The sequence below is a fragment of the Macaca thibetana genome, chromosome 8 (genome assembly GCF_024542745.1).
Source record: "Macaca thibetana thibetana isolate TM-01 chromosome 8, ASM2454274v1, whole genome shotgun sequence".
NCBI classification, from domain to species: domain Eukaryota; kingdom Metazoa; phylum Chordata; class Mammalia; order Primates; family Cercopithecidae; genus Macaca; species Macaca thibetana.
The window spans coordinates 104,076,697-104,088,881 of NC_065585.1; the positions used below are offsets into that span (position 1 = coordinate 104,076,697).

Genomic DNA, 12,185 nt, shown 5'->3' on the forward strand with positions numbered 1-12,185 from the left:
TTATTATTATTATACTTTAAGTTGTAGGGTACATGTGCATAACGTGCAGGTTTGTTACATATGTATACTTGTGCCATGTTGCTGTGCTGCACCCATCAACCCGTCATTTACATCAGGTATAACTCCCAATGCAATCCCTCCCCCCTCCCCCCTCCCCATGATAGGCCCCGGTGTGTGATGTTCCCCTTCCTGAGTCCGAGTGATCTCATTGTTCAGTTCCCACCTATGAGTGAGAACATGCGGTGTTTGGTTTTCTGTTCTTGTGATAGTTTGCTAAGAATGATGGATTCCAGCTGCATCCAAGTCCCTACAAAGGACTCAAACTCATCCTTTTTTATGGCTGCATAGTATTCCATGGTGTATATGTGCCACATTTTCTTAATCCAATCTGTCACTGATGGACATTTGGGTTGATTCCAAGTCTTTGCTATTGTGAATAGTGCTGCAATAAACATACGTGTGCATGTGTCTTTATAGCAGCATAATTTATAATCCTTTGGGTATATACCCAGTAATGGGATGGCTGGGTCTCTGGTGTCACAACCGGCTAGCCCTTTCAGAATCACAGACTAGGTAATAAGTGGAGCTCTATGCCTGGCAAAGAACACATGTAAGACCAGAAGACATGAATCTCTCCTCAAAGGTACAGACAACAATGTAAGGATAAGAGAAGTACGAAAAATCACGGAATCATAACACCTTTAAAAGAAACTAATAAAGCTCCAATGACAAACCCCAAAAATATGAACAGCTGTGAAATGAATGCCAATTCATAGTAACACTCATAAAGAAGTTTGGTGAACTACAAGAATATATAGAGAGAAAAATTAAATGAAATTTGGAAAGTAACATGGAAAAGCCAAGATTGACAAATTAAAAAAAAAAAAAAAAAAGAAATCCTAGAGGTAGAGAATAGGACTGAGTTGAAAAATTTAAAACAAATTTTTAATAGCAGAATTGATCAAGTAGAAGAAAGAATCAGTGAGATGGAAGACAGAGCCTTTGAAATTATCCATTCAAATGATCAAAAAGAATAAAGAAAGTATATGGACATATGGGACCAAGCTTTTGCACAATAGGAGTTTCAGAAAGAGAATAAAGAGAAAAGGGGCCAGAATGCATATACAAAGAAAAATGGCTGAAAACTTCCCTAATCTAGAGAAAATACCAATACCCAGATGCAAGAAGCACAGACATCTCAATCAAATTCAACCCAAAGAGGAATTTATCAAGACATATAATAGTTAAGCTATCAAAAATCAAAGGTGAATAAAAATTCTAGAACATCAAGTGATAAAAAACAGATTAAATACAAAGAAGTTCCAATACGACCATCAGCAGATTTCTCAGCAGAAATGAGCCAGGAGAGAATTGAATGATATATTCAAAGTGCTGAAGAAAAAAACAAAATGTCAATTAATGCTTTATACTGCAAAGCTTTTCTTCAGAAATGAAGGTGAAAAATTTTCCCAAACAAACAAAAAAAAAAGCTGAGGGTATGTATCATCACTAGATAATGCCTTACAAGAAACACCTAGGGAGTTCTTCAAGTCAAAAGAAAAGGACACTAATAGTAACACAAAAACATATGAAAGTATAACACTCACTGGTAAAATAAGTACACAGTCAAGTTCAGAATACTCTAATACTGTAATGATGGACTGTAAATCACTTATACATTTAGTATAAAAGTTAAAAGTCAAAACTATCAAAAAATTATAATAATTTGTTAAGGGACATGCAATATAAAAAGATGTAAACTGTGACATCAGAAATTCAGAATGTAATGTAAGGGGGGTGGAGTTAAAATATACAGTCTTTGTTTTATTTAGATCAAAGTTAAATTGTTTTCAACTTGAAATAACTTATTATATCGCTAAGATTTTTTGTTCAGCCTCCTGGTAACCACAAAGTAAATACACAAAAAAATAAAAAGCATGAAACCAAAATGTCCTCTTAGAGAAAATCATTCAATCACAAAGGAGGACTGTAAGAGAGCAAGGAAGGAAGGAACTATAAAACCATTTGAAAAAATTGACAAAATGGCAGTAGTAGGACCTTATCTTGAATGTAAATGGATTACATTCTCCAATTAAAGACACAGAATGGCTGAATAGATTAAAAAAGAAGATGCAACTATATGCTGCCTGCAAGAGACTCACTTCACTGGTAAGGACACAAACAACTGAAAGTGAAGGGATGGAGAAAGATATTCCATGCAAATGGAAACCAAAAGAGAGAAGGAGTAGCTATACTTAGATAAAATAGAACTGGAATTTAAAACCATAAAAAAGGACACACAGAAGGTCATTACATAATAAAGGGGTCAATTCAGCAAAAGGATATACAATCACAAATATATAAGCACATACAATTGGAGCACCAAAATATATAAAGCAAATATTAATTAATTTAAGGGGAGAAATTGACTGCAATACCTTAATAGTAAAGGATTTTGAAATCCTACTTATGTCAAAGGACAGATCATCTAAACAGAAAGTCAACAAAGAAACATTGAATTTAAACTGTAACTCTAGACCAACATACCAACTCTGGACCCCACAGACATTCACAGAACATTCCCTCCAATAGCTGCAGAATACACATTCTTATCAGCACATAAAACATTCTCCAAGTTAGATAATATATTAGGCCACAAAACAAGTCTTAACAAACTAACAACTGAAATCATGTCAAGTAATGTTTTCTGACCATGATGGTGTAAAACTAGGAAACTTTACAAATATATGCAAATTAATCAAAATGCTCCTGAACAACTAATGAGTCAATGAAGAAGAGACACCTGCACTCCTCTGTTTATGGAAACACTATTCAAGATAGCCAAGATATAGAGTAAACCTTAGTGTTTATCAATTGCTGCAAGGATAGAGAAAATGTCATATATATACATAATGGAATACTACTCAGCCATAAAAAAGAAATCTGTCATTTATGGCAAAACATAGAAACCTGGAAACCCATGGATGTGGAACCTGTAGATATGGAGGACAAATTGTATTTCCAAACAGCTAGATGAGAGGATTCTGAATGTTCTTACTGTAAAGAGATGATAAATATATGAGGAGATAAATACACTAAATACACTCATTTTATTTTTTATGCAATATACATACATATTGAAACATCACACTTATGCCATAAATATGTACAATTATGTGTCAATTATAAACAAAAATAAACAGATATGAATGCTTTTAAGCATTCCAATTTTAAAACATTGTCAGACTGGATATTTTTTAAAATACAAGAACCAACTGCATACTCTGTACATCAGATACACCTTAAATATAAGGAAATATGCAATGGAAGTAAAAGAATGAAAAAAGATACTCCATGAAAAGACTAACTTAAAAAGCTGCCAATAAAAAAAAAGCTGCATGGCAATATTACTATCACAAAATCAGAATTCGAAATTAAGAGTATTACTAGAGACAACAACGTGAATTGCATAATGATAAAGAGCCAATTCATTAGGAAAACATAACAGTCCTAAAGATGCATGCACTAAAATATAACTCCAAAATACATGAAACGCAATTAACATGTCTAAAACAAGTAACATAACAACAATAATAAAACACAACAGTTGGCAATTTCAACAGGTCTCTCTCAAGAATTGATAGAACAAGAGGAAAAAACAAGAGTTCAAGAACACTATCAACAAATGACTTAATTAACATCTATATACTCAGCAACTGCAAAATACACATGTATATATTTAGTACACACAGAACATTCAACAAAGTATATCATAGGCTTAACCAACTCAAGAAAATAATTTCAAAAATTGAGATTACATAAATATGTTCTCTAGTCACCACTGAGAAATCAATAAGGAAAAAATGAGCTAAAAAACACCAATATTTGGATTTAAACAGGCTTCTACATAACCTATAACTCAAAGTAGAAATCAAAATAAAAATTTGAAAATATTTTGACCTGAAATATAATGAAGACACAACATAAAATATGTGGAATGCAGCTAAAAATGTACATAGGACAAACTTATACTTTTAAATGCATTAGAAAAGAAGATTTAAAATCAATGATCTAAACTTTCACCTGAAGAAGGTAAAAGAAAGCAAATTAATAAAATGTGTAATCAATGGAATAGAAAACAGAGATGTAATAGGGAAAAATAACAAAGTCAAGAGCAGTTCTGGAGAGATTCTTAAATTAATTAAGTAGATAAACTCTTCACAAGACTGATGAGAGGAAAAAAAACCTTACTATTTTAAGGAATGAAAGAGGGGACATAACTATAGATCCTACAGACATAAAAAAGAATATTATAAACAACATTAGGCCACAAGTCTAATCATTAAATAAAATGGATAAACTTTTAAAAAAAAAATACAGTGTCTGAAAAAAACCTATCCCAACAATAAATGGAAAATTTGAATAGTTCTCTATTAAATAAATTGAATCTGTAATTTAAAATCTTGCCCTCGCCAAAAACAAAAACAAAAAAATCTCCAGTCCCAGAGAGCTTCACTGGTGAATTTTGACAAACATTTAACTGAAAATCTAAACAATTTTTTCAGATTATTTCAGAAAATGGAAAATGAGAGAACCTTTCTCTAATCATTTTTTCAAGCCTCATACCAAACTCTAATAAGGGAATCATATTTGCCTTTAAGACCTATGCCTAAGGGTCCTTCAGAAGCTGCCTGTCTTCTGGGCTTGACCTTGTGGGTCACTTGGCCAAGGGACAAGAGAAAGGTGGGCGGGCGGGGGTAGAGGGAAAGGCCTGGATGGGAAGTTACAATCCCTGAAACAAACAGTCCTCCCTCAGAAGCCCAGACCGGGGTCATGGGGAGGATGAGGAGGGCAGCTATCTGGATATATTGGACCTGTGTGCAGTCAGCCAAATCCCATGAGAAGGACCAGAAGGAGGAACACGGTACACTGCCCAGATTCTGGGGCCCCAGGCAGTACAACAAAGGGGGTGGCATGGGGCGGGGGGCACAGCGGCAGGAGTCATGGAAGAGCTGCAGAGAAGACAATTGGGAAGAGCTCGTGCAGAGTCAGGTGGGGATGGGGACAGCTGAGATGAGTTTGGAGGACTGTTTTCAATTAAGGGCCCTGCAGCTGCAAAACTGCGGTCGCCGGGGGTAAAGGAAAGGGAAGAAAAAAAAATGAACACACTGGCATGCAAATTGATCCACACTCAATTTATTGTTTCTTTCAGCTGTGACCACGGAAGGAACGACAGAATTTTCATTTCTTAGCGAGACTCTCGATGTTATCCGTTGCCTTCTGAAGGAACCACTAGTTACTGTAGAAGAGAACAAAAAACACCTGCTCAAAGTACTGACAGCAAACTCCCTCCCACTGTACAAGCAGCTGGGGTACTGCCAAGTGGAAAATTCATGTGGCACCAAAAAAAGAATTATTGAAAGGATGTTTACAATTTTGCCTGTGAAATTATTTGACCACGAGCCACTTATTTACTTTGTGCTTTTCTTTGATTTCTGAGGAACCATCATATTTAATCAGAAGTACTTACAAATGAAAAAATTAAAACTATTTCATATAAAATGAAATGTTCATGAATTTAACAAGTTAATGTATTTACATATTTTAGACGTTTAAATTCACATTAATTTTCCTTTTTGCATACCTTGTAGCCAATTATTGTGTGTGTGTGTGTGCATGTGTGTATGTGTGTGTAACAGTATTTTGGCCTTTTGGTCTTTGGAAGTTCATAGACCTGAAGCAGTCTAGCCTATGCTGCCTAATGAATAAAATGGTCCCAATTACAGATTTGTTTTATAAACAAATTTACAGATCTTCCATCTTATTAGGTACAACTCTTTAATTCTAGTCTATCAACAAGAGCAAGTTCTCAATAAACTTAAGAGAACTTTACTAAACTGAAAACAAAAAAAAACAAACTAAGTTATTTAAATACTCATTAGTAACAAGATTAGTAACGACTGGTCAGTTGAACATAGGTCATTTAGGCTGGACATGATGGCTCACGCCTGTAATCCAAGCACTTTGGGAGGCTGAGTAGGGGCAGATCACCTGAGGTTAGGAGTTCAAGACCAGCCTGGCCAACATGGCAAAACCCTGTCTCTACTAAAAATACAAAAATTAGGTGGGCATGGTGGCACGAGCCTGTAATCCCAGCTACTCAGGAGGCTGAGGCAGGAGAATCACTTGAACACAGGAGGCAGAGGTTGCAGTGAGCTGAGATCGCACCACTGCACTCCAGCCTGGTCAACAGAGCAAGACTCTGTCAAAAACAAACAAAAAAAAAAGAATAAAAGAAAGATAGATTATTTATTGGTGCAGTACTTTAACCAATTCATCTACCCAATCCATACTTAGGAATTGTGTATTCTGAATTTTATTTTAATTTCATACATGTATTCATTTTTAAGAAATAACTTCTAATATACTTACCTACTGCTTTGTGTTTGGGTACTTTCCTGTGATTTGGATCTAAGTAAATAAGGAAACAACATTTTTAGCTTGTTACAATACAACCTGTCAAAGTTATGTTGTATTTATTTGTTACGGCAATTTCTTCCTCTTTCCCTTCAAAGTTGTACTAAAAAAGAAGTATTTGCCAAATTTCTACCTCTTTTCCATTTTCTTTTTTTAGAGATAGAGTTTCACTTTGTCACCCAGGTTAGAGGGCAGGAATATGACAGTGGCTCACCGCAGCCTCAACCTCCTGGGGACTCAAATGTCCTCCTGCCTCAACCAACCAAATATCTAAGGCTACAAGCATGCACCAACATGCCTAGCCAATTTTTTCTATTTCTTTGTAGAAATGGGATTTCAGTTTGCTGCCCAGGCTGGTCTTGAACTCCTGACCTTCTAATTGGAGGAACTCCAATCCTCCCACCTTGGCTTCCCAAAATGCTGGGATTATAGCATTTTGTCATGTGAGCCACCACATCCAGTCTTTTCCATTTTTATATCCACAGATTCCTTATTTCTAATCCCCCAACTAAAAGAATGGGAGAGAAAAATAATGAACGGAAGACAAATTAATCAAGATTAATTCACAGAGAAGACAATACAATATGATTGAGAGTCTTCAGTGATAATGTATAATTTCACTTCTCCCGTCCTTTCCCTACCTTTGCTCTTTGATATCTTCAAAACTTAGTGTTGATTTTTCCTACAACTCTGACCATGAAACATTCTTATTTAATATAATTAGTTATCTCCCAAACCAATAAAAAGATTTCTATTTATAGATGTATGAGTCTACTGACATATACACCCATTAAATTTCTGGCTTTAAAAAATGTATATATTGTTTCACTGTATTTACCCGAGGAATTGGCTCTACCAACATCTCCCACTGGCTTCCCAATGGCAACAAAAGTACTAAAAATATAAATGTAAAAGGAACAGAAATACAAGAAAATACAGTGAATGCTACAACAGTAAAGGACAGCAATTATGTCTGCTTAGCCTACTAAGTTTAAATGAAAGAATAATCACAGAATACCTTTCTGGGTATGCTAAACACAAAGTTAGAATAACGGGTTAACATTCCAAATTATACTCCCCAAATCCAGTGTATATTATCCTATAGATGATGCCCTTGTCTATCCCTCAATCTAGTTGAATTGATTACTTTTAAAGAGGATGATTATGATATGATTATGGCATATTTTATGAGGAGAGATCATGTAAGGGGACAATTAGAGTAGTAATTAGAGTAGAGTATGTGCACATGTGAACTTCAAGAGTAACCACTCATTCGTTAAGCAAGTATTTGTTGAGCATTAACCCTGCAAGATGCTACCTATAAATAGGTAAGGAAAATAAACATGGACATGACCATCAAGTGATTTCAGAGCCTAAAAGGAGAGCAATGCTTCCAGGTGAGCAGAAGATTGGGAGAATTGCAGTGTTTGAGCACTCTATCACAACTCCCTTGGAGACAGTGACAGAGAATGGAGACCAAACATAACTTAGAGAAAGTAACTGATGTCTCTAAAAGGGTGCTTATGCTAGGAGACATCCAAGAACAACAGAAAGGATAAAGGAGACAGAAATACTGTAGCTTTCCTAATGGATGGGGTGCCTTCATTGGGGAAAATAGAAACTAAATAATGTTGTGGTGTAGAAAATTTAACCTATGTGTATAAAGGATATTTTGGAATAGTAGTGGGTTGAATGTATCTCAAAGAGGTCACTATAAGGAAAAATACTAGGCAATACAAGAAAATGAAAACTCTACAATGGAGAAACCATGACGAACATAGCAGTAAATATTTTATAACTTCAGAAGGATCACAAAGCCACAACTGTGGGGTGTAGGAAACGAAAAGCTTCTCTAAACAAGTTCAGAGAACCCTTGTTAACACATGTGTGGCACATTGAGGGTCTGTGGGAAATGTAGAATTTTAGTGTGTTTGTAATACTGTCTCCTAACTCTTCCTAAGTGGAAATAATCATTCACTCAGTTGTTCACATTGAGTTTTTGTGGGTGTAAATGCAACCTGCAAAAGTACTATTTCCCCTTTGTGTATCCCAGAATAAAGGATGCAAAATGTTCAGCTTATGATTTAGTTTCACAAAGTAATTATAAATTCTCTTATTAAATTCCACTAGCTTATTTCTTATGTACCACAAGAGTAGGTAATCAATAAAAATTTAGTTAATTGAAGAAAAAAGATTAATGGAATTTAATGCTTGTTCTAGAATGGGAAATATTAATAAGTTGGGTTTGGTGTAGACTTTATCAATTGTGGCTGCTCAAAAAATGTTGAGCAATTATTTGTGAATTATCAACTTTTGCATTCTGAATTTTCAACATACTTACTTATAAGTAACACTTTCTATCTTGCTTACCTGCTAGTATATGCTTGGGTACTATCTTCTGATTTGGATCTAAAAATAAATTAAAAACAATATCTATTAAATATTGTCAAAAATAAATTTAAAACACTATCTAAAAGTCAACACTAAGAGCGTGCCTACTTTGAGAATGAAAAGCAGGCCATTTTACAGCACCAAAACTAATTATTTAAATATTTGGAGCATGCAAATAAATAGCATTCTTTTTTACTCAAACACCAAATGCAACATATGGTACAAAATGTAAATTCTCTAGTAGAGAAGAGTATCAAGATAGCAGGTTTTTCAAATGACTTTGAAGTTAATATAAATTTAACTGTAAATGTCTAAACCTGTCCTTCAGCCTCCAAGTTAGTTTTGTATTTGTTAATACACAAATTGCAGTAGTTTGTAAATTAAAACTTACATTTACTTCTGACCAGTTTGGCAGACTGGACTAATAGGAAAACTTATCCTTTCTATTAGATACATAGAGAAAAGCTGAAGAAAACAAAAACATATACATAACTAAGACTGACAGTCACAAAGTGTTTTCCTTCTATCATTTAAAAAAAATAAAGAAATTAGAAGCTCAGAGGGAAAACAAGAGCTAAAGCTGAATTACTTATACCCTAAAAGATGTGGTTTTCATTAACACTAGCTTGGAAGGAGTTGAGGGCATGGATCTTGACACGTTAGAAAGCTGGAATGGAGCTGTTTTCCAAGCCTGGTAGTCTTTAATGAAAATAATAAAACCTATGACCACTGCACTTCAGAACACAACTAGCAAATTTTCTCAGCCAAGTGAAAAGAAAAGGATTATCTAGAGATGCAGGAATCACAGGCCTGCACCATGCAATGCAGACCTCAACTGCTCAGTTCCACTACCCGTAATGGAAAACATTACGACATTCATGCCCCAGGAGAAGCAAACCTGAAATACTCTCATCCTCCCAATGCATGCCTCTACAACTCAGGGCATGCAGAATTTCCATGAGAACAATCACTGCCCTTGAGGGTGGACTTATCAATCTAAATTGCAAAACAAAAATTCACACATCAATATCAACAGATAATATAAAAATCTTCAAAATAGAAATATTTAGGATCTCCACACAAATCAAGGCAGGAATGAGGCAAAAAAAAATAGCTAATAAGAAAATGGAGGATTTGGAAACTGATATAAGGAAGTGAAACAATGTCAGATAGAGAGGTAGAAAGGCGTAACACATGAAGACCCCAGTTAATGCCGGGTGTGGTGGCTCATGCCTGTATTCACAGTACTTTGGGAGGCCGAGGCGAGTGGATCATGAGGTCAGGAGTTCAAGACCAGCCTGGCCAAGATGGTGAAACCCTGTCTCTACTAAAAATATAAAAATTAGCCAGGCGTGGTGGCAGGTGCCTGTAATCCCAGTTACTCGGTAGGCTGAGGCAGGGAATTGCTCGAACCCAGGAGATGGAGGTTGCCGTGAGCTGAGATCACACCACTGCATTCCAGCCTGGGCAATGGAGCAAGACTCCGCCTCAAAAAAAAAAAAAAAAAAAGGAAAGAAACATGGAGGTTAAAATGAGAAGACCCTCCTAAATATAATCATTTCTAACGGAGAAAAGAGAAAGAATGAGAAAGAGTCAATAATTGAAGACATAATGACTGAATTAATTTTTTAGATTTAATGACCTGAGTCCTGATATCTAAATACTATACTGAATCCAGAGCTGGATAAATAATAACAAATTCTATCAGAACATATAATCATAAAATAACAAAACATTCAAGAAAAAAAGGAAATCTTAGAAGCCACCTAGAAAAAAACACATTAATTGAGAGGGGAATAAATAATGATACTGACAACTAAGGTCTCATCAATGACCGTACATGGCACATTACAACAACAGAATATTACAAGACACTTGCAGAAAAGTCCTTCTCAGCTAGGAGAAACCATTTGAACTATATTCAAAATTGAGTGTGGAATAAAAAAAGCATGTTCAGGCATTTAACACAAAATGCTGATAATACAGAATCTCTAAACTGAAACTAAAAGGGTTGTACTTGAGAAAAAAGGAAACTAGGCCCATAATGAAAAATCAGTGGATTCAACAATAAATAGTGAGAGCAAAGCCACTGATAAACATGTTTTAAGATCCTAGCAGGTATTCATTTAATATAAAAATGATAATGATGATGATAATAATAATAATAATGGAGGGTAGGATTCTGTAGGTAAAAACCTAGAAGAAGCTAAAAGCCAAATGACAATAATATAGGAGAGTAATGTTTAGAGTTTGCTGATAAATTCTCAAAGATTCTTCTGGGTTGCTTAGGAAAAGACTGGAAATATTGAAAGAATTTAGACATTTAAAATAATTACACTAAAGTGGTACTAATGTGACCCATACTGGTGATGGGAACAGATGGCAGAGAAATTCTAGGCAGAGAAGGGTGGGTCTCTGGCGAAAGTGCCACCCTCAAGCTGAAAAGCCTGAAACCACAGCCCAAAGAGAGAACTTCTATCCCTGTTTTCCTTCTCAAATGTCGCCTTTTCCTAAACCACCCACGGCCCCACCCTGCCCGTTCTGGGCCTATAAAGACCCCAGACTCAGCTGGCAGAGAGGAGAGGCAGCTGGATGTCTTCTCAGGGACTACAGCTGGATGTCAGAGAGAAGCGGCTAGACTTCAGAGGGACAGCTTGATGGCATAACTTCAGAGAAGAGTCCAGCCCAAGGTGCTTGGACTTGAGGGGAAGATTTCCTGCCCATTCCCTTTTCAGCTCCCCTTCCTGCTGAGAGCCACTTTCATTATTCAATAAAATTCCTCATATTTATCATCTTTCAATTCATTCATGCAACAAGAGTTTGGGAGCCACAAGTGTGGATTCAAAAGGCTGTCACACTGTCCCTTTGCCCTCACTGGCAGAGAGCAGCCGCCTCACTAGAAAAGGCAGAGGGCCTACTGAGCTGTTAAGGCTTAAGCCATCTAAGCTAAAAGAGCACTGTAACATGCCCCTGGGGTTTTGGGAGTCACAGGCACTCCGCATGGATGCTGCTGCAGGGCGTGCACAGAGTTCGCTCCTGCCAGCGCCCAAAAGTGCTGGCTCTGGCTCCTGCACCTGCTCACCTGCATGCTCCTTCCCGAGTGGTAGAACGCAGTGGGTTCCAGTGAGTGGAGTTTGATCCCGCCCAGCCAGGGTTGAAATGGACGGCTGGTTCCAGCACTCCTGCACTCCAGCAGTTCCCACCTCATTCACCCACGCGCTCCCTCCGATAAGGAGTCAGGCGGCTGAGTAAAGGAGGCACCCCTGTCATGATTCCCCTGAAGGGGTCAAGGAAATACCCTGCTTCACTGGAATTCA

At 36.5% G+C, this 12,185-nt stretch overlaps 1 protein-coding gene across 2 annotated transcripts in view; it reads right to left on the reverse strand.

Moving 5' to 3' along the window:
- Nucleotides 1–5,174: 5,174 nt before the first annotated feature.
- The window catches only part of LOC126961192 (disintegrin and metalloproteinase domain-containing protein 32), a 171,146-nt gene continuing 164,135 nt past the window's right edge, over nt 5,175–12,185 (reverse strand). For both annotated transcript variants that reach the window (XM_050801303.1, XM_050801304.1), the window contains 3 exons: nt 8,848–8,886; nt 6,433–6,471; nt 5,175–5,299 (listed from right to left, as the gene is read on the reverse strand). In XM_050801303.1, the coding sequence (XP_050657260.1) occupies nt 5,293–5,299; nt 6,433–6,471; nt 8,848–8,886 (85 nt within the window). In that variant the 3' untranslated portion in view covers nt 5,175–5,292. The remainder of the gene's footprint in view (nt 5,300–6,432; nt 6,472–8,847; nt 8,887–12,185) is intronic.